At 44.0% G+C, this 27976-nt stretch overlaps 3 protein-coding genes across 3 annotated transcripts in view; 1 reads left to right on the top strand and 2 right to left on the bottom strand.

Moving 5' to 3' along the window:
* Window positions 1-27976, top strand: part of LOC135214842 (cingulin-like) — a 478670-nt gene that overhangs the window by 362579 nt on the left and 88115 nt on the right. The window lies entirely within an intron of this gene.
* Window positions 21134-22147, bottom strand: LOC135214683 (uncharacterized). Its single transcript, XM_064249019.1, has one exon. The coding sequence runs from the start codon at window positions 22145-22147 to the stop codon at window positions 21134-21136; it is 1014 nt and encodes a 337-aa protein (XP_064105089.1).
* LOC135214682 (uncharacterized) lies at window positions 23753-25372 on the bottom strand. Its single transcript, XM_064249017.1, has one exon. The coding sequence runs from the start codon at window positions 25370-25372 to the stop codon at window positions 23753-23755; it is 1620 nt and encodes a 539-aa protein (XP_064105087.1).

Genomic DNA, 27976 nt, shown 5'->3' with positions numbered 1-27976 from the left:
TCACTCCCTCCTCTACGCTCGACAGATCGGGCGAAGAGAACGAACGAGAAACCCCCCCAAAGGGGAAGGAGCCATACACGGGAGCTGAGATGGCGGCAGGAAGGAAGACAACGTGTCTGTGACCAAGGGAATCGCCGGAGAGCTTTCTGAGGACTCCTTGGCAGGCTTACGACGCTTCCTCCTACCTTCATACAGCACCCACTGCTCCTCCGACCATTACAGGGCTCTGCCTGAGAGCATTCACGCCCCTGGCACTGAGCACATAATAAATGAGGATCTACTTCAGGGAAGGAGTGGAAGGCCCCACACTTACGGCCTTCCACACCAGGGCAAACTCTGCGGCTGATGGGGGGGCGCGGGGACAACTCCAATTCACGAGGATCCATATCAAAATAATTGGCAAAAAAAGAAACTACACGTACTTACAGTTATTCTTGCACACACAAACAAACCAAGTTTGAGAATAAACACAAAGCATACGATGAAGAAGCGGGCAGAGAGAAACGCAGATCACGTCCATCCACCAACGCGGCCGAAAGCAAAGTGGTTCTTCACCTCCCAGTCACGCGGTGCACGCACTGTTGGACAAGCAGTTAACTACCGAACTCCCTTGTTCGAAGCTTATGACCGTTCCAGCTGCCGCTAGTTACCTTCCTTTTGTAAAGGACCAATGGTTTGTATTCGTATCGAAACAAATATATGTTCAAGGCGGTTTTTAAATCCAAAATGGTATATGATGGTTGTGTGTGCAATTTGGTTCTACAATCTGGACCACGTCCTTCCCAGCGTGCATTTGAACAATATTTGCGTATATATGTAACGTTTTATTGATATTACTCAAGATTTTGCAAAATAAAAACATTTTGTTGCTTATACTAGTGAAAGTATGAGACATCTTATTCCTGAGGTCATGTTTTGAAATGAAATATATTTTTACCTTGTAATCGGTGGTTTTATCCTTACTGCCATCACAACTGAAACTCCACAGTGCTTCTTTGATTGTAATACAACATTTTGTTCTTAATTCACTCCAAATTCTGCTTGAAATAAGTGAGAGAGCGTTTACAGCAAAGCCATGTATGGAATAATTTCTCAGCCTTGTTGTACATCTGGCAGCCAGAATCTACGAGCAGACATTTTAGTGAATTGAGTATGAAAAAATTTGTACTTTTATGCTAGCACTTTTCTTTTAATTAAGCCTATATTACTATTGATGGTCTTTTTTTTTTTTTAAATGTATGGCTGAAATAAATTGTTTTTAATTTTTAATAATTGTACGGCTGAAACAAATGTAACCTTTAATGTTTGTGTGCTAGGAATGGCAAGTCATCGTTGCCAATTTAGTGGAACTTGACACATAAGCCGATGCCTTTACAAACTGTGTCCATGAATTTTAGATGTCATAGTAATGCAATAACGATAAAATTGCTCTAATAGTTGTGTTTATATATTACAAATACCGTAGATATGACAATTTGTCGAAAATTGCATTTTTCCTAACTATACAAACCTGAGGTCCTTTAACAATAGGAAGTAGCTAGCGGCAGCTGGAACGGTCGTAAGCTGGGAGGTAAACAAATCACTTTTGCTTTTGGCCCATGCAAAATACGCAGAGTGAGGGGTGGCATGAGGAGGGACTACATGTTAAAGGACCTCAGGTTTGTATAGTTAGGAAAAATGCAATTTTCGACAAATTGTCATTTGTTCCGATACGTAATACAAACCCTCGGTGTCCTTTACAATAGGAAGACTCACTTCTTGGTGGGAGGAATCTGAGTCTTTTTGATGAACAGGACTGGTGTTCGTCCATCCCTGGAATGCTCCCTGGTCGTAAGAGCGAGGGAGGGATCCAAGCCTCTGTCCGATTGATCGGGGTGTGCACCGCAGGATCAATGGTCAGACCTCTGGGCCTAGTACTAAGAGAGAGGCAAGCGTATCTCTTCGTACCAGCATTGTAAGAACTTTTTCCTTTACATGAGCAAATGTAAAGTAATGGGTTTGTCTCATGTTGGCATCCACTTTCTCCCCCTTGTTGGAGAAATGGTGGATATTTACTCCTATCTCTAGTTAAAGAGGTAGGATGGTAGCTCTGTTGAATAGCTTACCTGCATCTGACTCCCTTCCAGCAAGGTAACGACCGTATCCCTCTGCCCACAGGTAGAGGTGAGAGAGGTGAAGAGAAGCCAGTCACTCTCTCATTCACGCATTCATTCTCCCAGTCATACCAGGAATCGATGCTGTTCTGCCTGCTCGGGTGCTGGGTAAGCTTACACAACGTGTTGAGCAGCCACCACAGGTCCCAAGGAAAAGGTATCCAAGGACTTGTGGGCAATATCCCGAAGGTAGAAGGACGTGAAGGTGGTCTGGTTGGCCCAGACACCTGCCTTCAGGACCTGCGCCACGGAGAAGTTCTTACGGAACGCTAAGGAGGGTCCGATACCTCTGACTTCGTGGGCTCTCGGTCGGAGCGTACGGATGTCGTCGCTACCATCAGCTTCGTACGCTCTCCTGATCACCTCACGCAGCCAGAAAGAAAGCGTGTTCTTGGAAACTTCTTTCTTGGTGACCCCAGTGCTAACGAAGAGGCGTCGACACTCAGGCCTGAGATGTCGAGTTCTCTTCAGATAGCGCCGTAGCGCCCTCACAGGACAAAGCAGCATCTCATCCGCATCATTATCGGTGAAGTTCCAGGAGGGAGGGGATCGTGAAAGACTCGAACCTGTCGTCAGGGATCGACGGATTCTGAGTCTTAGCTACGAAGTTCGGGACGAAATCGAGCGTCACAGATCCCCAGCCTCTGGTATGTTTAACATCATAAGAAAGGCCATGTAGTTCCCCCTACTCTCTTCGCCGATGCCAGGGCCAGCAAGAAGAGGGTCTTGAGAAGTCAGATCCCTGTCTGACGACTCTCGGAGTGCTCGAAGGGTCTTCGAGTCAAACTCCTAAGTACGAGAGTCACATCCCACGCAGGGGGCCTGAGTTCCCTGGGTGGGCAAGACCTTTCGAAGCTCCTCATTAGCAAGGATATCTCGAACGAATTCGAGATGTCCAGTCCCCTCAGTTTTAGGACGAGAGCCAGGGCGGCTCTATATCCCTTAACTGTGGGTACTGAGAGGAGCTTCTCTCGGCGAAGAAACACGAGGAAATCCGCTACCTGCTGAAGAGTGGCTCTGAGAGGAGACAGACCCTGTCTACGACACCAACCACAGAAGACGGCCCCACTTCCCCTGGTACACAGCTGCAGAGGACTGTCTGACGTGTCCAGCCATCTCTGTTGCTGCGCTACGAGAAAAGCCTCTCGTCGCAAGAGATGGTGGATAACAGCCAGCCGTGAAGTTGAAGGGACTGGACTGCCTGGTGGTACCGTTCTACGTGTGGCTGGGCTAGAAGGTTGTGCCAAGTGGGTAGCTCTCTCGGTGCATCCGCAGAAGAGCCAGCAGTCCGGATACCAAACGGCTTGTGGCCGTTTGGGAGCCACCAGGATCATTCTGAGATTGGGAGTGACCAGCGCTCGACTGATCACTTTCCGAATCAGACAGAAGGGAGGAAAGGCGTACGCGAAGAGGTTGTCCCAGGGGTGTTGGAGAGCGTCCTCTGCAGCTGCCCATGGGTCCGGCACAGCTGAAAAGAAAACCTGAAGTTTTCTGTTGTGCCGGGTGGCGAACAGGTCTACGACCGGTCGTCCCCACAGGTTGAAGAGCCTTTCCGCCACGTCTTGGTGTAGAGACCATTCGGTCCCTATCACCTGATCCCGACGGCTGAGCTTGTCTGCTACTACATTCCTCTTCCCTGGAATGTAGCGTGCTGACAGCTCTATCGAGTGAGCCGTGGCCCACTCGTGCACCTGCACCGTCAACTGATGGAGCGGAAGAGACACTAGCCCCCCCTGCTTGTTGACATATGCCACTACTGTGGTGTTGTCGCACATCAACACCACTGAGTGTCCCACCAAGCGGTCCTGAAACTCTTGGAGAGCGTTGAACGCCGCCTTGAGTTCCAGGACATTGATGTGAAGGTGCTTTTCGTGATGGTCCCACACACCTGCAGTCAGCAACTCCTCCAGGTGTGCGCCCCATCCCTCGGTCGATGCGTCTGAAAACAGAAGCATCTCCGGGGGGGGAGTGCGTATGTGCACTCCTCTTAAGAGGTTCCTGTCGTCGAGCCACCAGGCTAGGTCCTGCCTCACCTTGTCCGTGATAGCCACGGGAAAGTAAGGAGGATCCTTGGCCTGAGACCAACTCTCCCTTAGCCTCCACTGGAGAGACCGCAGGTGAAGACGCCCGTGAGGGACTAACTTCTCGAGTGACGACAGATGGCCGATCACGACTTGCCATTGCTGTGCTGCCTGTTCCTGCCGCGACAGGAACCGGCCGGCTGCCTCCCTGAATTTGCTGATACGCAAGTCTGCGGGAAAGACCTGCCCTGCTACCGTGTCTATCAGCATACCCAGGTACTTCATCTTCTGCTTGGGTTCGAGATCGGACTTCTCGTAGTTTATCACGATCCCCAGATCGCGACAAAACTTGAGGAGTCGATCTCTGTCCTGTAGCAACTGCGAGCGGGAGCTCGCCAGGACTAGCCAATCGTCGAGATACCTCAGAAGACGTATCCCGTGCGAATGGGCCCAAGCCGACACCAGAGTGAACACTCGCGTGAACACCTGTGGGGCGGTTGAGAGACCGAAACAAAGTGCCCTGAATTGGTACACCGTCCCGTCGAAGATGAAGCGGAGGTACTTTCTGGAGGACTGATGGATGGGTATTTGAAAATACGCGTCCTTCAAGTCCACTGAAAGCATGAAATCGTTCCCCCTGATCGAGTCGAGCACCGAGCGTGCCGACTCCATCGTGAACCGCGTCGTGCGAACGAAGCGGTTCAGGGGAGAGAGGTCTATCACCGGACGCCAGCCCCCCGATGCCTTCTCCACTAGGAAGAGGCGGCTGTAAAAGCCCGGTGACTGGTCCTCCACGATTTCTACAGCTCGTTTCGCCAGCATGGTCTTGATCTCCTGTCGAAGAGCGTTGTCCTTTGTTGATCCCTTGACATAAGTCTGTAGATGGACCGGTTTGGAGATGAGGGGGGGCCGAGACTCGAAGGGTAGTAGATATCCCTCCGAAGACGTCTACTATCCAGTTCTCTCGGCGCGTAGCGCTGCCAAGTTCGCCCCCCCCCCCCCACCCCCCCATGGCTCGCCAGGCACCCCCACTGTTCCGGCAGCGGTGAGGGGGAACGCCGTCCCTAGCGTTTCCCTCCTCGTTTCGACTTCTTTCCAGCACCTCCTCGGGGAAGGAGGGTGGGCTGGGAGGAGGGGCTGGTTGCGGCCTCCTCTAGCAGAAGTTGAAACAACTGGAGTCTTCACACGGGGTTTGGACGGTGCAACCGTCTTTGCCGCCGTGGAAGCGCTAGCCAAGCTCTTTGGTTTGGCCGCAGTTACTCGAGGTTGCCCAGAAACCTTCGAGACTGCCTGGTGGACTAAGCGGTCACTCTCGTCAGTGCGTCGCCGTTCCACCGCAGCGTCCACCATCTCTCCAGGAAAGAGAGCTGGGGAACTCCTAAGAGGTCCATTTCGTAGCCCGAGTGCCGCTTCACGCCCGGCCCCCTTGGTCACTCGGGTAAGGACTGCGTCCCTACGCCTAAGAACCAAGTTGGCCCCACAGGTTAGCAGTCTGATGGGCGAGGTGAGAGATGCTCTTCCTCCAGACTGGCACAGTCTCCTGAAAGAAGCGTCGTCTTCGAGAGCAGAACTCCCAGAGCCGGCCGCTACTTTGGATATTGTGAGGGACCACAAATCCAACCAGGAAACTGCCTGGAATGCTGCCATAGCGGTAGATTCCAGGGCAAGTGCTCCTGCTGCGAGAACCATAGGTTCTCCGACAGGAGCTGCTGCAGGGACACACTGGAGTCAGCCTCGATAACTCCGGGTTAACCTGTTTCGGCAGTATCGGGTCTTCCGATGGCACGTAGAATCGCCTCTGCCGCTGTAGAGGAGGAGGAAGCAGCTTAGAGGACCGTCCCGGATTTTAGCGAGTCCTCCCGTCCCTGAGACGAGATTCTCCACCTGATCCAGGACTGAGTCCGCAAGCTCTGATCGTGGCAACCCCATCATCATTTGGGCTCCCTCTTGGGACCCCAAAATGACTCGAGCCGGGACGTGGGCTCTGCTGGTGGTAGCGGCGATCCTTCCGCGAGGTCATTATGCAGACGCATCAGCTTAATGACTTCCGCGAAGTTCCTCTGTATCTCAGGCGTCACAGCGTCTTGTGGAGTAGGACCGTCCAGTCCCTCCAGCAAGAGCATATCCCTCGATACTCCTCCTTCAGAAGGAGGAACAGCGACAGACCCCTGACGGTCGCCTCCAACTACTTGCGCGTACGTCTGGTCGGTCCCTAAAGGACCGTGCCCTGAGCCGTACGGCGTCATAGCTGGGTCACGAGCGGCGCACTCTCGTGATCGCTCCTCGGTACCTAGCTCCTCCCGGTATAGCCCGAGGAGGTTGAAGGTATGGGAGAGGCAGACCTGACGCTCCCCCCTCGCTCGCTGGCAGGCCCAGCGGTCGCGTGGAGGGCTGCTGATGTCGTCAACGCGGTGACGGTTCGAGCAGTAGGCCTAGCGTCGCCGCTCGCTCGGGGCGATTGGCTCGGCGAGAATAACGTCGAGACCGATCTCTAGCGTCAGGCGAGCTGCCGACTGGTCACCGTCTCCGCCCTGGTCCCCTCGGGAGCGGCGGCCACGGGTGACGCCTGCTAGGCTCCCTTTCGCGTCGAGAACGGCCAGCGTCCTCTCGGCGCGTCAAACCGCTGGTACCAGCCGTGGCTGGTACCGGCAGCCGTGGGGACTCCTTCCTCGCCTCAAACCCGTGGTCCGGTCAGCGTACCAGTCACGTCAGCCCGAGCAGCCAGTTGATCGCTGCGAGAGCGTCCACTGGCCTGGCGAGAGTCGATGTGCACGACTCTCGCCAGTCCTTCTGCATCGCGTCCGCTGTCTTGACGGCGAGCGAACTCGGACGTCAAAAACTTTGGCTGGACGGAATCCTCTTTGGAAGAGCGTCCACGGTCGGTGCTTCTCGCGAACGAGAAGCGGCCGAGACGGAACCTGGTTTAGCGGCAGAACCACTAGCACCGAGGTGGAGGACGGCCACCAGCGAGGCTGATGCACCTCTGGTCCCCGACGACTTCTTCTTTGCAGAAGAAGCGACGGGCCCCGTTCCCGAAGGAACAGGAGGACCAGCAGAAGAGCTCCCCAGCTCGCCTGAGCGAGCCGGGCCCTTAGAAGATCCCGAAGGAGTCTTCTTAGGGGGGGAGGAGGCAGCCTTCTTCTTCTTCGGCTGTTTAGCCTTAGAAGTCGAAGGGGAAGGAGAGGCAGCAGACGACGAAGAAGACGATGAAGACGACGACGACACCTTCTTCCTCTTCCTCTTCTTCTTCGCCAGGCTCCACAGAACAGACGTCAGGTCTTCCATCCAGGAGGGAGCCGGGGCAGTTGCCGAAGCAACAGGGCCCGACTGCACCTGTCCGGAAAGACCTGAGCCTGTGACAGCAACACCAGCAGCAGGAACAACAGGAACAGGTCCGGGAACAGCAGGAACGGCAGGAACATCTGAAAGAGAAAGTGCAGGCCGATCTGAAAGGGAAAGAGTGGCTGGAACGGAAACAGGTACGGCAGGCACGGCAGGTACCACGGGAGAGCCAGGCGTCCTGTCGACAGTCACCGTCATCCTTGGCACTGGCGGCAGGTCCAGGGGGGTACTCTTGGGGTCAGCGGAAGTCCGGGGTCGGCAAAGGAAAAAAATCCAGGTGGTGGTGGCACCGTCCTCTTTGACACCGGCAGCAATGGGTTTTTGTACAGCCACCGTGGGTGTCACCGACATTATATGGGGCGTATATACCAGATGTGGTGGCATCTCATACGCTGGTGTCGTTATTGAGGTAGTGGTTGTGGTCACCGCACCATGAGTGACCACCGCCGACCCCGTCAACCGCTGAAGCAACCCTTGGATGCTGGGCACTCCCTGCAGTCCCAGCGACTCCCACACCTGTCCCAAGTCGTCCTTCGCTGATGGCACACCTGCGGAAGCAACAGTCGGGTTAATTGGAGGGGCTCCCTCGCACCTGGGGGGCGACACACCCCCCCCAGAGCGGACGGAAGACCCCGAGTACAGCTGTACGTCCGGGTAGCGGGCGCCCTCCTCCACACTCGACGGATCGAGAGAGGAAAAGGACTCCGCTACCCCCCCCCGCAGGGGAAGGCGCGAAACGTGGGGCTGGCCGGGAGGCAGGAAAGAGGACGAAGTGTCCGTCACCAAAGGAGTCACTGGACTTTCCGATGACTTCTTGGTCGGCCTAAGTCTCTTCCTGCCCTCGTACAGCACCCACTGCGCCTCGGACCAATTCATACAAGTAACACAAGGTTCGTTTGCGGGAGCAACTCTCGCCCCCCGGCAACGAGTACCAAACCTCCGTTTGGGAGTCCCACATCAAGCGAATGACCTGAACCCTCCCCACATCTACGCCCCTCCAGCCCGGGACACACTCTACGGGCGACTGGAGGGCGTGGTGATATTTCAATCTCTTCCAATTCACTCATTGCAAGAATCAATAGAATTGTCAAAAGTACTTACAATCACTCCTGATTTATACAGAAAGAGAAAACAAATACTCAAACTCAAACGCGAACGACAAGGCGGGCAGAGCGATGGCGAACACGTCCTTCCCACACACGGCCGAAAGCAAAAGTGATTTGTTTACTCCCAGTCGCGCGGCGCGCGACGATCGGACAAGCAGTTAACTACCGTTCTCCCTTGTTCAGAAGCTTACGACCGTTCCAGCTGCCGCTAGCTACTTCCTATTGTTAAAGGACCGAGGGTTTGTATTACGTATCGGAACAAATGCTAAATTCACTTCTTTCCACGGTTTTATGAAAGTCTTATCCCAAGTTTGGAGAGTAAACACAAACCAATTGACAACAGTGATAGAATGATAGGGAAGCTGCGAACAACACATAGCCAATGTTCAAAGCAAAAAAAACGATGAAATTTGTCCTAAGGAATCAGGTACTTTTACTACAACAAACTATTTTCAAATAATTATCATGAATACGTAATAAATTTATGCAATTCATAACTTTTTTCTGGTGTTTAACTATTTCAATGTTACTTAACGCACTCTTCTTCTTCTTCTTCCCCAACAATCGCCAGGTTTTCCCAGTCGCAAGCATAAACACCATAGAGGTATCGAGGAAAGTGCTAAAGTTATTTTTGGGAAAGTGGTCGCGCTACCATACAGGTGGTCGCCTGGTGGCACAGCAGTGTTTTACCATAAGGTAAACAACCGCATGGTCTGGCTCAACTCACAAACGATCACAGCATGCCACCCTCCGAAAAAATACTTATAACGCATCTTGACACCGGAGATGGGCATCAGTCGCAACTTCTTGTTGGTGAGAGACGGAGCTAAAGACCTCTACTCTCCTTTCGAAGTAAGTATTTTCTCCAAAGTTAGAAATTAAGGCCAAATTTAAAGCATTAAACAGAGAGTAGTGAAAAGGGTGTCCAACGCAGTGCAAATCTCACCAAAACGCTTTCGAAATTTTTACTTACACTTAAATATCTTAGAAGATTGACGCCATCTCAATGTTTGTGGAGTTGCTTGTGTCAACAAACTTCCCATTTCCTGTGATAAATCCACATACCACTTGTACCATAGATGCTGGGGCACTTTCATCACAACAATCAGAACACAGTCAATGGCCACAACGTTTTTAAGTAAACAACTGTTTTGGTAGATGACGACGAAGTGTGCACTAGATAATTATTTAAATAAATAGTAAAACATCAATATTTTACATATTTATGATGATTAATTTGAAAATATTCGTTATTGAAAAAATAACTTGATTCTGACTCAAATTTAAGTAATTATTTTTTGGAATCAGAACTTTCTTTTAAGTCCTGTATTATGACGTCATGACATCTTGACTTTCGTACCTCTTGTAGATGAATTGCTATACTTAACTTTTTTGCAGAACAGTTTACCAGTTATTCATGCAGATTGTTATCAGCTATTCATGTAATTGTTATAATCGTAATGCACATATATATCTTTATTATTTACTTTTTGGATATATGAAGATGTTTTACTGCCGGATTACCGCCGTAGTATGACGCAATCACTTTCGGTCCCTGGGCCTCTGTCTGTTTTCGCACCATAAGAAATTAATGGGGCCGAATTTGCAATGACCAGAAAGTCATTAAAAGAGTTAAGTTAGCATTTAGGGACATATGTTTTGATTGAGAAAAATACAAATTTATACAATAGTTACCTTGTAAAAAATACTTGATAACAAAAAACTTGATTGACCACTAAGCAGCATACCTACTATGGGTTTCAGAGACAGTGCAGGCACGTTTTTTGGCAATATTTCTGTAACGAACACTCGTATCAGAACGAGATTTTGCTATAGTGCATTACACCCAGTGCCATAATTTATAAGGGTATTGTGAATTACTAATCGTAAAGAATAACGACACTTGTCCTTGTACCAAGAGACAAAAACTCCCCTTCTTCCTTCCTTTCTCTCTCTCTCTCTCTCTCTGTTGCCAATTGGTGTATTCACCCTCCAAACTGGGTATAAGACTTAGCCTACACAAAACATGAAAATTGGTGAAATTAGCCTATATATTGAAAGTATATATACATAGATATTAAAGCAATTTTATCATTATTGCATTACTATGGCAACTAGAATTCATGGAAACAGTTTATAATAATGCATCGACATTGAGTGAAGCTCCACTAATGTGGCAATGATGATTTTGCCATTCTTAGCATGCAAACATTAAAGGTTACATTTATTTCTGGCATACAGTTATTTAAAAAATCAAAATACTAATATAGACTTAAATCAATGAAAAGTGCTAGAAAAAAAAAAACACCACATGTTATTACCCACTTATCCATAGTCTGTTCCGCTATGGTTTTTGGCAGCCAGATGTACGACAAGATTAGAAACATTGGATTGTATCTACTTCAGAAATATCTGTAATTTTTCGGGGTAATTTGGTTGCAAAAAAGGGGTAATAGACATAAATTAAATAAACATTTTGAAATAGCAAAGTAAAGAACTAAATAATGATTAAAGTAAACAATTAAAGGAATAAAACTTTGCAGCGTCGTCGTCTGCTGCTTGTAACTGTGTTTGTGGAGTGAGCGCTTAGGAACCAGGAACAGCAACGTGGTTCAAGTGCAATGTGGAGTGAATTAAGACCAAAATGTGTATAATAACAATCAAATAAGCACTGCGGAGTTTCAGTTGTGATGGCAGTAAGGATAAAACCACCGATTACAAGGTAAAAATGAATTCAGTTCAAACCATGACCCCGGGAATAACAAGTTTCATACTTTCACTAATATAGGCAACAAAATGTTGTTTCAATCTTTTGAATGGTATGCTTAGAGTTGTAATTGTATTCTTGTTTCACCAATTAAATATCGAGTGAGTAAGACCCGGCCAGCGTGATGATGGTGGATCGTCCGTGATTGTTTACCCTATCTCACTAGCTTGTAGCTAGCCTAGTTTCCAAATGGGATTCCATTTTCTTGATCAACTTTTGGAATTTAAAATGGGTTAGCCAACAGTTTACATTCATATTCGATTGTATGTCTAAAGGTATCCTTAACCAAACCTATTTGTGATAAACTACCACAAAATGTAGTGGCTATGTCAAGCTAAACTTAAAATGCACAGGATACCTAGCCTAAGCGTAGCCTAGCCGCAGCAAGGTTGGCACAACTTATTATAAACTGAGGATATCAGTCACACTATAAGATTGCACTTTGCCTCATACAGAAAAAAAACGCTAATAGAAATTTAGATTTAAGTGATACTAAGTACCTGGCCCATTAAATCCACAGGATTGCACGACGGGTCAACTTCGCCAGCCATGTTTGTTGTTGTCATTCAGCTGTTTGGCGTCGTCTGCAGTTCCAGAATTCACTTCAGATTACACTGCCCCGATGGCTGGATTTAATGTTCACTATACCATCTCAAAAATTAAGCTCATTTGTATCTGCCACGGGCAATTGAGATACAGTTTGCCTCTAATTATTATATAGTTTAGCGGGAAATTTGGATATTCCGAAAGTTGTGATAACTATAGTGTCATCTATTAGACAACGTCAAAACATTCATATACTATGATTTGCGGATCAACATGGGGTAGTTTTGCTAATAAAATTATATTTATTTACGTCAGAACAGTAGATTATTTTATATAAAATCTAATAATATATCATAAAGTGTTAATATAAATACATCAATTAACGTAAATCATAAACAAGCAAAGGGATTATTTAATGTAAGATAATGCTCTGTTGATGATTTCTTCTTAACTGAACAACTCCTTATTAACAGACACTTTAATAACGTAAACTTAAACATTTTATTAATAAAGTTCAGAAGCATTGGACGTATTGTCCTGCAGTGAAATGATTGACTATTAAAGATTAGTTAGGCACTTCATGAAAAAAAATTAAGAAGGAAAACTCGGTATGAATTTGAAGATTTGGAGTGTTTCCCCAATATGCGTCTGACATTACACCTCGGTTGCGCAACTTGCGAATCTTGTTTAATCAAAGACGCCAGTCTTCATGTCAAAACCTATCAGCCTCAGCCTCTTACCCGGTCCCACTACACCAAACCCGCAAATTCTTTTGACAATAGTCACATGTTTGCAGAGATATTTGAAGAATCATGCTGTATACTCCATATTAACTGTGAAGTCCGCACAATCATAACACTCAGAAAATACGAAAATCTTTCATTTTATTTTTGAAAGGCTTCAGTCTTTTGGACCCGGTGAGATCTTCATATTCAGTAAAACATCCCCAGAGTATCAAGGCTTAGATAACGTGAAACTATTTCACAAGACCTCCTTCTTTTTTTTTCTTTTAAAGAACATGCACTCTGCTCTTGTTAGCTTATCCTTATCTTTAAGTGCGCTTTGATTTTCCATTCATTCCTTGCTTTCTTTCAGACCCTTCTGTTGATCATGGTCCCTGTTCAGGGCTTCTGTATTTAAGCATTGCTCGTCACCAGGGTTAGGACTTAGGTGAGTTAACAACTGGTCTGGACGTTGTTTTAGTGGGCCTTTCAGTGGTTGTACTATCTTTATCTTTGTTTTCCAGCCTTCACTAGGTTTTCAGGTCGTCTATGAGCCTCCATTGATTACTAACTGTCCTCCTGTTTTCAGCAATTTCTCAAATTGCTGTTTCTAACTTCTTTTTGTGATCTGCAATCTTCTTTGAGTTACTGTAGTTCTTCTCCCATCGATTTATTCTCCTTTTTTACTTTTTCTGCGCTTTTTATTCCATTAAACACCCTGCTTTCTAGGTTCTTGATGAGCTGGGATTTTTCATCATCTTTCTCATAGCAATTTCCTCATCCTGACTTGTTGCCCCTTTTTCCCTGTAGCCTCTCTTATATTCTACACAAATACTGTGAGGACGACTATAAGACAAGGAGAGCGAGCGTACTAACTTTATTCTGTTGTTAAAGATTAAGCCACCCCTGTGTTGGCACGGGCTCTTGCTCCTAGAGCAGCTCATAGCTGGATTATGTGTAAAGATACAATAACGGTGCTTTTGACGGGTAAACTTTATTCGGTTGTTGTTGTTTAAGATTAAACTGGCTTTATGTCAGCACGGGCTCTTGTTCAAGAGCAGCCCGTAGGTGATTTTTATTCGGTTGTTGTCTGAGATTAAGCTGGCCTTGTGCCAGCACGGGCTCTTGCTCGTAGAGCAGCCTGTAGTTTTATTCGGTTGTTGTTGTTTAAGATTAAGCTGGCCTTATGCCAGCACGGGCTCTTGCTCAAGAGCAGCCCGTAGGTCACTTGAATATTTGCAGGTGGAAAGGTGATTTTTAAGGATATGGGGTGAGCCTTTATTTATATTCTCGATGGTATATGAAGGTGAAATGGTATGATTTGCAAGTGAAAGGAAAGGTGAACAGGCGAGGTTATAAACCCCTTTAAACCCTTAGGTACCCGTTAGTAGAAGATAAAGATCGATAGTAGCGAGTCCTGGCGAGTCAGAGATAGACAGTAAGGAAATCGAAAAATTTATCGTCGAAGAATAACGGAAAAAACTATGGAGCTCAAGTACCACATTTCATTATTCGATAATAGAAAAAACACGCCGATCGTTTGCGATAGGGATCGACGAAAGAAAAACGAAATATTATCAGTTTTAGAAATAGTAAAACAAAAGTAAGCAATAACTTAAGCGGTAGTTAGAATGACAGTTGAAATATTCGGTCGTTAGACGTGAGGCGGCCTAAAAACGGAGTGGAAAGGAGGATTTAGTAATAGAAAAAGCAGTTACTGCTAATAGCTGTAATTCTTGTTCGGAGGCGATGTCACTGGCATTTCTCGGAAACGATATGGGGTTTTGAGGAGATCATCTGGGAGGCTGATCTGGAATTCGAGGGCGTCGCGGTAGACTAGTGAATAAATTTCTTCATCAACACTATAAGCGCCACCACTGGTGCACGCCTTGTGTAAGAGAGCTTGAAATTCCTCGGTCTTAAGGAGCTTCCTGCTTGTGTAGTCTCTTACGAGAGGGTAGTCGTTACCAACGTTGACGTTTTTCAGTCGTGGTTTCCAGGTCTGAGTTTTATTGTCCTTCTTGACTATGAAATCATCAGTTTGTGTTGCTGCTTCGGCATGCAAAACGGGAGCTACAGACGGTGTCTCGATCTGCATGTCTTCAACCAGAGCTTCTGTCTGGGTTCCTGCTTCAACACGAGCAGGAATCAGCGTCGTCGGCGGTGCAGGGGTTGGGGGAATGAACTAGGGGATGGGTCGGGGTGGGGGGTTAGAAGGGGTTTGGGAGCTGGAAGTTGGAGGGAAGGAAAGGATGAGGGGTTGGGGGTATAATGGCGGGATTTAGTACGTTGTTTGGAAGGTTGAGGCGTTTGTGGTGGAGGAGGTAGATTGGTCCTTGGATCAATCCTTGGCTCGATTGAAGGTCGTCTTGGGGGTGATGGCTGTCGTTCTCGAGGTCTTGTAGGCGGTGGGGAAATGCCCTTCAACCTCCAGATCTTTTCCAGTCTGACAGGGCATCCCTTAACCATGCGTGGCGCGACTGGTGGCAGTTGGAGCATCGGGCAACAGTGTGGCCCTTTGCTTTAAAGTGTTGAAGGCATACTTCAGTCTCGTGTCGTTGGCTACATATCCGCAGACGTGATGGGAAGTACATTACTCTCTTGTGATGTCCGTACCTCTGACACTTGAAGCACCTCAGAGGTTTGGGAATAAAGGCTTCCGTTCGATAAGTGTAATGGGAAAAATATTCCTTTAATTATTAGTGATTTATTTAGGAATTGATTCATCATCCTCCTCTAATATCTTTACACTGTTGTTGTAAAAGTGATTGGAACTGTGAAATGTTTTCGTTTTTGTTGAGGACACGAGTACGTGGCAGTGTAGCCAGTCCCTTGTTTTATTTTTTCTGTCACTTTGAGTATGGGAGCGCTGCCCTGAATCGTTCGTCTGCTTTTGGTAACACTAGAAAGAACCATGAAAGAATCACGAATGCTCTTGTGTGAGAAGGACGCAACCGGTCCACCCTTCAGTTTGGCTATTTTACCAAATTATTAATACAAATGATTATCTATCCTTTGCAAGGATCTAGTCCAGGAGACTAGGCCTGGGAGAAATTTGGCATGATGTAATGAGTAATAAAGAAACAAGCTGAGTACCAGGAATTTTCTTCAATACCCCTAAAATGGAAATCAGCACTTCAATTGCCTCCCAGTGGGAAGACATCACCTGGCCTCATCAGTAATAAGACCCATACACACAAGGAATATCATGTAATAGCAGGTAGGACAGGCTTACCCTAATTCCCAGGCAGCGTAAAGGTCATTAGTCTTCATACCCACCGTGTCAACTATGATACAGTACCATTCTCTGACCCCTGTCTCCAGGCAAGAAGACTGACAACAGTGCATATGTATATTGATAATATTCTTATTCTCGTATATCTTAATGTCATGGTGGGGAAAAATCAAAATTGTCAGTTTTGCTCTTGTGGTACTGGTTTGGTACATCTTGGAGGATAGAGTACACCACTTTCCAAACCCCTTTGAGATTCAAGTTTAGAGTCGTTTCTACCCATTAGCTCTGGTGAGTTTGATAATCATTAGGACGCCTCAATAGGAGTAAATTCTGTCTTCAAATGTGGAGAACTCTTTGTTACAGAGTGATGTGACATCCTGTGTAAGTGGAGTCAATCCAACCCCAGTATTAGACTAGACAAAGCTATTAGGAAAGCTGTATTGAACGCACACCTATAGGGTAGTGTCCCCATTTAGTACTCAAGTATATCCTTGTGTTATGTTGTTGCAAGAGCCCCTTTAGTTTCTAGTCGAGATCGTTGCTTGTTTCTACTGTACAAGACCTGTTTTTCCACAGTCGCAGACCCATCTAAGGAGCTGTTGGGTTCTGTTAGGAAAAGTTGTCCTTGATATTAGAGTGGACATGAATCAATTCTTCCCCGAGGGAAAAGCTTTGAAATGGGAAAAAATATTCCTTTAATTATTAGTGATTTATTTAGGAATTGATTCATCATCCTCCTCTAATATCTTTACACTGTTGTTGTAAAAGTGATTGGAACTGTGAAATGTTTTCGTTTTTGTTGAGGACACGAGTACGTGGCAGTGTAGCCAGTCCCTTGTTTTATTTTTTCTGTCACTTTGAGTATGGGAGCGCTGCCCTGAATCGTTCGTCTGCTTTTGGTAACACTAGAAAGAACCATGAAAGAATCACGAATGCTCTTGTGTGAGAAGGACGCAACCGGTCCACCCTTCAGTTTGGCTATTTTACCAAATTATTAATACAAATGATTATCTATCCTTTGCAAGGATCTAGTCCAGGAGACTAGGCCTGGGAGAAATTTGGCATGATGTAATGAGTAATAAAGAAACAAGCTGAGTACCAGGAATTTTCTTCAATACCCCTAAAATGGAAATCAGCACTTCAATTGCCTCCCAGTGGGAAGACATCACCTGGCCTCATCAGTAATAAGACCCATACACACAAGGAATATCATGTAATAGCAGGTAGGACAGGCTTACCCTAATTCCCAGGCAGCGTAAAGGTCATTAGTCTTCATACCCACCGTGTCAACTATGATACAGTACCATTCTCTGACCCCTGTCTCCAGGCAAGAAGACTGACAACAGTGCATATGTATACTAATAGTATTCTTATTCTCGTATATCTTAATGTCATGGTGGGGAAAAATCAACCCCACCCCAACAGCGACATAAGTACCGAGGATTCCAAGATCTATAAAGGGTGGGATCTTTCCCTTGAAAGTGGATTCCACCTTCAAGGTTTCCTCTGTCGTCTCCATGTCCTTTATAGTGCATCTTGTTGCACTCAGAATGTTGGGTACTTGCAAGATTCTTTCGATAGTTATGTACGGTTGGGACTTTGCAAATCATACCCCATTCATAGTTTTCTCAGCAGGAATCCAGCAGAAGGCAGAGGGATCGTTGATAAGGAGCTCGGCAGATCGTTGGTCCTTCGGGGAAATGAATGAATTCCCCTTTTTAAGGTTAGGTCTGGCATGGAGTTTGGCTTCAGGGTGTTTGTCCTCTAAGGCTAAAACAGCTGCATAAGACGTGTCTGGCCTTGCGTTGTTACTGCCTTGTACTTGGGTGAAGTCAGGAATTCGGTCGAAATCGGTGCTGAAGTCGAGGGGCCAGAGATGTCAAAAATAGTCTGCAGGGCTTTCTTTTGCTTCTTCTTGAACCATCTGGAAGCCTTGCTCGTCGGGAGAGGGAGGTTAGGTTCACCAGCTGGGGGCCAGGAGACGTCCGACGCTTCACTGCATCAGTAAAAAAGATCGGCGAAAATACCGTTGTGTCTAATGGTGCGTCCACACGGTCGAACAATGTCCGACGGACAAACATTGTTACCAATCAACAATTGTCTGCCGGTCTTTGCCTTGTGAGCAGAGTAAAATCAGTGGTATACAACCTCATCTGGTACCACTGTTTGTTGCCAGATCGACTTCCATCGTTTCAACGCTTATGACGTCATCCTGCTTCGCCTACGATACGGTAACAATGTTTGTCCGTCGGACATTGTTCGACCGTGTGGACGCACCTTAATAATAACGTGATTGGCGCAAGGATGACGTAACGTGTTACGTCTCCGGTTTTATTCGGTTGTTGTTATTTAAGATTAAGCTGGCCTTGTGCCAGCACGGGCTCTTGCTCGTAGAGCAAGTGTCCGTCATGCACACACGAGTTTCTAAATTACGGGGAGATATCTCTCAACCCAATTCATTATTAACGAGGTTAACACACCAATATCATTAATGAATAGTAGCACAATTAAGTACTTTCACTTACTGAGCAGTCCTTGTAGACATGAACTCAGATCATAAATCGCTACACGAGATACGACGAGAGGTACGTGCCCCCCCCCCCCTCTCTCTCTCTCTCTCTAATTGTTGCGAGTGCTCACGGGTTGATTTTCAGACCTTAGAGGACCGCTGTGTTATCTATCTCTTTTCTAAAAGTTATTTGCATAACCTTAAAGTACGAACACAATAATGGTTTATCAGATCAATTTATATTCACCATCCACAAAACTGAAACATGGGAAAAATGAAATAAAATCGAAGGATATTGAAACGCATTTGATAAATGTAAAGTTAAAATTAATTTAATAACTAAAAAGTTAAAAACATATCAAAGAGTAATAACATATAAGTGACAAATGAAATTAATCACTCAAGGGGAATTGTAAATCAATGGCACTCAAATGAAACAAATTACGAAAAAATTCAAAGAATCAGGGCAATCGCCCTTTCTAAATCCACACACATCACTACACAACACTAGATAACAGGTCACCTCAAAAGTTGTGCCAAGAAGCTGCTGCTGTTCGTTCCGTCCTGCATTCGGGTTTTGTTGGGGAAAAGAGACAAGTTATTCAATTACCACGAATGTAGAACTGACGTACAAGGTTTTCATGAACATAAAAAACTTTACAATAATTATCAAGTTCGTTGTCAAAATATAAATTCCAAATATAATATTGTGCAAACTTCAACATATTTATTAAATGTAGTGAATTAATTGGTGGTGTGTGTCAATACAGTTTTGGGCGATATCATGCCATACAGTGGACTACGCACATGCGCATACACACCCTACCCCTAGAGGGGCACGCAAAGGAGCGTTCAGAGGGGCGAAACTACTACCCTTTATCCTTTCCCCTCCCGATCTTTTGATCCTCTTCTAATGGCTTCTCTGGCGAGAGGCACAAACAAGACCCCAATGATACCAACCTTACCATACGTAATATGCGCAATACATTCACCAAGAACAATTTCATATATAATAATGACAAATTAATTATCATAACTAAAACAGTAATTATACTTCGTTACTAAAACGTCTACTGACGTTTATGTCAAAAGACTTCGTCTTTGTGTAAAACCATCTTTCGGTGCTAAGCGCACCACAGATACTACGTACTAGAACATAGCAAAATCAGATAAAATAATGTTAAGAGTGTCATTCTCGAATAGATGTGGTTCTTTCATCCTTATTATGTCATGCAATGTAGACGTACATATCTTTACAAAATATATGGGCATGCGAATATATTTGGTTTTCACATGAATACAAATACAGTAACATAGTTCCTGTCTGTCGATTACCTGACAGACGGCAATACGCAGTGAAAATCAATCAATAATTTCTAATGAGACGGACACTAATAACTATAATAATAGACAAATAGCATGGAAACAAGTGGATACAAAAAAATATTAGAAAATAAAATCGTTGTGAGAGGAATTCCTCACACCCTCCCGTACCAAAAAAATCATACAACACATGTATAGTGTCGTTATAACGCTCCTTCTCGAATCAACTGTTTTCTTTGTTCGTCGGCCTTAGCAGCAGTTCTCATGGGCCGCCGATCAGACATCACTGGTGGTCGGGGAACCTGTTGAGGTCGTAGGGTCATCCTCCGCAACACTCTAAGGCCGCCTCCGACGTCCTTGGTTTCGATCCTCTCCATCGTCTTTGTTGTTTTGTTTAAGGCCTCGCTGGTCTCGCCTACTTCATTCTGTCCGCTTTCTGTTGTTGATTTCTCTCTGACATTACATTCGAGTGGAATGACTTGATTCAATGGTCTCGTAAAATTTCCACTTGCTTGTTTTTATCTCGACTGTCCTTATAACATTATCAGGACCTGCGTGGAGTTTCTCGATGATTCCCAAAGGGTACTTGTGTCTTTTACAATTATCATTTACTACAAGGACCAAATCTCCTATGCTTAATGGACAGATGGTTGAAGACTCGATGTTCCTGTGCCTCTCTCTAAGAGAAGACAAATAGTCAAGTAGTCACAATTTCTCAAACTTTCTTATCGTCTCACACAGTCTTGCATAGTTCTCCCTTAATTCGACGTTCTCATTGAAAGGTACGTCGACGAACTTGTTCAAAGGAGGAGTCACTGTAATAGCTCTGCCGTATAAGAGTCTGGCAGGGGTGAGCGCGATGTCGGCGTTATCTTCGTTGACATATGTTAGTGGCCTGTTATTGATGATGTTCTCGGCTTCGGCGACGATGGTATTGAGTTGTATAAACGAGACACTTTTTCTGTACAGGGCCCTTTGTAAGCACGATTTCACCACTCCGATTAGTCTCTCGTAAAAGCCGCCTTTCCAAGGTGACCGGGGTGTTATGAACTTCCATTCTAAATTATGATCCGTCAGATAATTTCTTACTTCGGGCTCTTCGCTGATATCTCTTAGAAACTTACTGGCTGCAATGAAGTTTGGAACATTATCACTCATTAAAACTTTCGGAAGTCCGTGTCTTGCCGCGAATTGTCTAAAAACAAACAGAAATTCTTGTGCATTCATGGATTTGCACACATTTAGGGCAACTGCTCTTGACGTAGCGCATGTAAACAAGACATACGCCTTCTCGTTCTCAGCTTCATTTTCAGCCACATTAATGTTTCCCGTATAGTCGACGCCAACACAGGAAAAAGGGACTTGATGCTTAACTCGTTCGGGTGGTGATGGGGGAAAAACAGGCAGACTTAGAGGTTGATTTTGTGATAATGAGACACTATAAGTTGCCAGAAGGGGTGTCGGCTGGTGACGTATACTGGATGCTTAGCGAATTCTGGCAATTCTGCATTATGAAGTCTTCCTTGGCACCGAATGACACCACTTTCATCAACATAAAGTCCTAATTGTCTGATAAGATTCCTTAACTCAGAGGGAACACTAGAACTGGTTTGTAACCCATAATATAGCGTTGGAAAAGCTTGACGCTGCATGATTCTGATTAAGACAAGTAAATTATTACTTTCCCTGAATTTATCAGGAAATATTTTTCTCCCAAACAAGATCAATCTACCTACAATCCTTAATGCGTGTTTCAATGAGGAGAACTCAGAACATTTAAATACAAGTACATCATAATCAGGGTTTCTCAAAACTGGTTCTACAATAATTTCATTTACATTAACAGACTCTATGTAAACTACATCCTCTTGTTCTGGAAACTTATTTTTGTCAATAATCCAGGTCGGGCCATGAAACCACAAACCTGACTTACTCAAAAGAGACATTGAAATACCTCGTGTAACTAAATCAGCAGGATTATCCTCGCTCTTGACATATAGCAACCTGATGTTATGACTGGACTTCAAGTCCTTGATTTCCTTTACTCTGTTGATTACAAACACTTCTTTAGATCTTTCACAAAATACCCAACTCAACGCTACTTGGGAGTCACTCCAAACAGTACAATCTGAAAATTTATCCCCAAAAATCTCTAACAAATTAACAGCTTTAGTCAAAGCAAGTAATTCTTGACGGGGGATAGTGAGTGGGGGGCTCGGAGCTACTCGAGACTTGCTAATTAGCAAGTGACTTGTGTGCTTACTGCTAACAACATACGCACAGGCTCCATAAGCCACATGAGAGGCATCAACAAATACATGTAAGCTACAAGTTCCTTCATTAAAACAAGATCTAGGGACTTTGATTTCCTCAATAGAACTGAGTTGGTTTAACAATTCATCGAACTCTTTCTTTAAATCCATCATCAGTTCGTCATCCCAGACAGTTTTCAGTTCCTACAATTTCTTCACAAATAGTTTTCCCTTGATTGTTATGGGCGTAATATTCCCAAAGGATCAAAGATGGTTGAAAGGAGAGACACAACCTTTCTCTTAGTCAAAGTACAAACATTTCCTAGATTATTCAAATATGTAACAATCTGAGAAGGCATCTTTACACCGAGTCATTACAGGTATCCCACAAGAGACCGAGTAGTTTTACTGCATTCAAGTTGATAGTATCTGGGCTATGTTTATCATTAAATGAACTCAAATTGCTAGCCCATTCTCCCAAAGGCATATTAGCTTCCAACGTAATTTGGTTTACCTTATTACTCTCGAGTTCTAAATCTTCACATTTCTCATAAGTTTTCATAAAGTTATCCACATAAAAGGACTTATTGACTGAGCTGGCGATGGGATCTGAATGGTTTTGCTAATGATACTGTATTGTCTGATTCAGCAGAAAAGGTGAACAAGTAGCTCCAAACAATAAAACCTTAAATCTAAAAGTCTTGACATGCTTAAAATCTCTATCAGCAAACCATAAGAATCTTGTGAAATCTCTGTGATTTTCATTAATTCCTATTCTAAGGAAAGCTTTACTTATGTCTGCTACTACAGCATATTTGTTCTGACGAAATTCCAGCAGCATATCTGTCAATTTCGTCGCCAGATTAGGTCCCGCATGTAAACAATCATTGAGGGACTTTGCATGGTGTGACTCCTTACTACTTGCATTGAAAACTATCCAAATTGGAGTCGTAGCAGATTCCTTGAAAACTGGGTGGTGAGGTAAATAATGATTAATGCCATCAACTGGATCAAAGGAGTTATCTTCTAACTTTACCTCCTCAATAAATCCTAACTTAACATACTCATCTAAAACAGACTGATATTGATCAAACAAGACTGGTTTAGACTGAAAAGTTCTCTTAAGTGAATATAATTGACCTAAAGCTTTTCTATAACCCGTAGGGGGTCTGGCATCGCTCTTAAATGGCAAATCAATCGTTTATTTATTATCAGTCTTTACAATAGCCTCATTGAAATGTTCGATCGCTGCTTGATCGTTATAGGATCGCGCATCCTTCCCGATGCCGATCGTATGTAATGACCACAGTCTAGAAATATCCTCACCGTCAAGAGGATTTACAGAAGCAGTGAATCTCGAGCAAACTATACTCTGAGTACTTATTAAAGATCTTACATTTTCATCTTCACTGATAACATTACAAGCCCAATTGGGTATAATACCCAAAAATAAAACAGCACCGGTCGCGCCAAGCAAAAACCATACCCATCATTTCATATTTGATCGTGACAACTACACAAATGCATTATAATAATCAGCACCAATAATCAAACCTATATCACTGAGGGTATCTGATTCAATATTCTTATCTGCCAGTTTAACACCTCGTTCTTGCAATCGCAGATACACGTTATGTAGACCAGGTGTGTGTATGGAAGTGTTAACATGATTACAAACAACAGCATTTAATTTGATACGTTTAGTACCTGCTTGAACCATTACTCTTACTGCATCAAAAATTTTAGTTTCAACATTGTCTCCAAACGGAATTAATGTCAGTTCCACTTGCTTTCATAATGGGCACTAAGTTCAATTTTCTCAAACACATCTGGGTTAATGAACGTTCTTTGAGATCCGCTGTCTAAAAATGCTCGAACCGGGATCCGATTCCCATCATTACTCAACAGAAGGGTGGCTGTCGGTAACGCTGTCGGTCGAAGAGATGCGACATTTTTCACAGTTACTTGATTACTGTTAACATTATTCTGAGAATTACTCTGATTACTCGTGGCCGCGGATTTCTGGCTAGTACTGAAACTAGGCTGCGCTTGAGCTGTTTCTATAGGCTTATTATCAACTCTACTACGACCTGATTTGGTGCTAGAAGGTTGCTGAGACGAATTTACATTGACGCTCGTAGAATTAGGTAATAGTCTAGCACATAGGAATGTATGATGTTTACCATTGCAGTTAAAACAACATGTCTTACTCTTACTGTTATATTCAAATAAACGATGACCCTTTCTTAAACAACCAAAGCATAGTTGTAATTCATTAATACGAGCTCTTCTAGTCTCTAAAGTATTGTATTTCGTGCAGACCTTACCGCTGTGTTCGCCTTGACAAAAACAACATGAAAGAGTTATATTCTTAGGGGTATTTTTAACATTAGTTCTGGAAGCACTACTAGGCGAATTAGCTTGACGCTCGTTTTTCGAACTCGTGTTACGATCCTTGCTACTCTTAACTGGGTTGGACGGTGATGGCGTAGGGTTATGGATTTTACTTCTACCTAAACGCTCAATTAATTTCTCAATGCCCTTTCTCAATTGATCTACACTGAGTTCACAAGTATCATATCTCTTAGACAAGGCTTGCAATGTTTCCTTGGATAAACACCGCTTGATAATTGCTTTCTCATTAGAATCGCCGCTCGTAATACCTGGTAAAGCGTCTAACTGATGAACGATGCTATTCCATTTCATAAGGAAATCCATCAGTTGCTCTGCATCATGCTTAGGGTGCGGTAAACTTAATAGCCGATTTCTTAAGTTCTCTTCTAATTTCCCAACGTTGAAAAAACGAGTTTTCAGTAGGAATATCGCTGCAGTATAATTAGCTGGAGTTATAGCTAAACCATCAACGGTTTCGCGTGCTTTACCCTTAAGATAACTAGTCAGCACAGTAAACTTGATGACATCATTCATGTCCTGCCTATCATGAATAACTTCTTTAAAAACAGTCCAAAAAGGGTACCATTGCTCAATTTTGCCATCAAAAGTAGGCATCGTAATTTGAGGCAACTTAGGTTGTGGAATACCAGGGGTAGCAGGTACCGCAGGTGTCGGATTAACAGGTGTGGGCGCGGGCGCGGACGCCGCGGGTGTGGGTGCTGCCAACCGATCGGTGAGTTTGGAGATTTCGTTGTCCGCGCTAGAGAGGTAACCGTTAGTCCTCGTTATAGCATTTACTAATTCACGACCCTTAATCTCCATATAGTATTCAGAAGCGGCTGTCTGTAGTGAATCAGCTGCTTTCTGAAGGGACCCTAAACGCAGCTTAATTACTGCTGTAGACAACTGTTCAACACGTTTTACCTCATTCAAACGTCGTTCGATTTCACTTATAGCAGCCTCATACAAAATGAGTGCATTACTACAATTGTCTGCATCCATGGTGAAAATTTTAAGGCAAAATCACCTTACAAAACATACAAAGTTGAAAATAACAATTACAATATAAATCTCAATAATATCGAAGTAACAACACTTCCTCGAAAAACACTGATAGGTACACAGAAAATCATTCAAGTTAACAATCTGTGTTCTACAAAAATAATAATGGTCAATACCGTATTACAAAACTCTTATTCAAAAGTCAAATTGCAATGAGACGGAAGAATACACATCGTTCGTTACATCTCAATACTTATATGTGAACCACATCTACCTTCAAAAAAGGAGAATGACACTCACCTAGTTGTCGACCCTTTATCTTAGGTTGTCGTGTGTGTGTGTGTGTGTGTGTGTGTGGTTGTTCAAAAAACTATGTGCCAGCATAAAATGACTCTAACTAGGGGAAAGGGGCTGTAAACAATCCAACAACAAACGATGGTGATATAGAATGATCTGATTCCAAGTAACAAAGTCCAAAATAATGTGTTCAGTATCCAGAATAACCAATTCGGAAGTGTTTAAACATCCGGTTCGAAGGACCAAGAAGGGAGAGAAGCTGTGGCGAAAAAGATGGACTTATAGTGGACTGTATTATATGCTTAACGTTGTTACTTGGTCAAAAACCGCTAAAAGCCTTACGTAACAACTCCACAAAACTCCCATTGCGATTTCTAAATTACGGGGAGATATCTCTCAACCCAATTCATTATTAACGAGGTTAACACACCAATATCATTAATGAATAGTAGCACAATTAAGTACTTTCACTTACTGAGCAGTCCTTGTGGACATGAACTCAGATCATAAATCGCTACACGAGATACGACGAGAGGTACGTGCCTGCCTCTCTCTCTCTCTCTCTCTCTCTCTCTCTCTCTCTCTCTCTCTCTCTCTCTCTCTCTAAATGTTGCGAGTGCTCACGGGTTGATTTTCAGACCTTAGAGGACCGCTGTGTTATCTATCTCTTTTCTAAAAGTTATTTGCATAACCTTAAAGTACGAACACAATAATGGTTTATCAGATCAATTTATATTCACCATCCACAAAACTGAAACACAGAAAAAATCAAATAAAATCGAAGGATATTGAAACGCATTTGATAAATGTAAAGTTAAAATTAATTTAATAACTAAAAGTTAAACATATCAAAGAGTAATAACATATACGTGACAAATGGAACTAATCACTCAAGGGGAATTGTAAATCAATGGCACTCAAATGAAACAAATTACGACAAAATTCAAAAAATCAGGGCAATCGCCCTTTCTAAATCCACACACACATCACTACACAACACTAGATAACAGGTCACCTTAAAAGTTGAGCCAAGAAGCTGTTCGTTCCGTCCTGCATTCGGGTTTTGTTGGGGAAAAGAGACAAGTTATTCAATTACCACGAATGTAGAACAGAACTGACGTACAAGGTTTTTATGAACATAAAAAACTTTAAATTAATTATCAAGTTCGTTGTCAAAAATAAATTCCAAATATAATAGTGTGCAACTTCAACATATTTATTAAATTTAGTGAATTAATTGGTGGTGTGTGTCAATACAGTTTTGGGCGATATCATGCCCATACAGTGTACTATGCACATACGCACACACACCCCTAGAGGGGCACGCAAAGGAGCGTTCAGAGGGGCGAACTACTGCCCTTCCTTTCCCCTCCCGATCTTTTGACCTCTCCTAATGGCTTCTCTGGCGAGAGGCACAAACAAGACCCAATGATACCAACTCTTACCATACGTAATATGCGCAATACATTCACTAAGAACAATTTCATATATATAAAGACAAATGAATTATCATAACTAAAACAGTAATTATACTTCGTTACTAAAACGTCTACTGACGTTTATGTCAAAAGACATAAACCACAGATACTACGTAATAGAACATAGCAAGATCAGATAAAATAATGTTAAGAGTGCCATTCTCGAATAGATGTGGTTCTTTCATCTTTATTATGTCATGCAGTGTAGACGTACATATCTTTACAAAATAAATGGGCATGCGAATATATTTGGTTTTCACATGAATACAAATACAGTAACATAGTTCCTGTCTGTCGATTACCTGACAGACGGCAATACGCAGTGAAAATCAATCAATAATTTCTACTGAGACGGACACTAATAACTATAATAAAAGACAAACAGCATGGAAACAAGTGGATATACAGATTTTTACAATGGAAGGGCGAACATTTGCCCGAATGTCGTCCTTACAATACTAGTTTTCTTCCTCACAGCATCTCATTCAATACCAATATAGGCCTTTTACCTTTTCTGTAATTTTTATCGATCTCAAGAAATTCTTCATTTGAGGCTTGTTAAGGCCTGTGTTATTATATATGCACAGAATGCAGAATCATTTTTGTGCATTTATTGCACTCGGCACTTTCGTCCTCTGGGCCTAGCTGGACCTTACATTGTCCTCCCTAGCACTTGTTGTGTCCTTCTGGGTGTAGCTAAAAAAAACTTCGTCGTGGTCTAAATCTATCAGCTCATTGTTGTCATCTACGAGTCCTACCTTTGAGCATTCTTTAATGTCTAATAGGGAAACGCCACTCCTCTAGAGTTTTTTTTTTTTCATTATTGTTT

Source organism: Macrobrachium nipponense, chromosome 46, assembly GCF_015104395.2.
Source record: "Macrobrachium nipponense isolate FS-2020 chromosome 46, ASM1510439v2, whole genome shotgun sequence".
NCBI lineage: Eukaryota > Metazoa > Arthropoda > Malacostraca > Decapoda > Palaemonidae > Macrobrachium > Macrobrachium nipponense.
The sequence above is the reverse complement of the archived record's forward strand: the minus strand, read 5'-3'. Positions and strand labels throughout refer to the sequence as shown.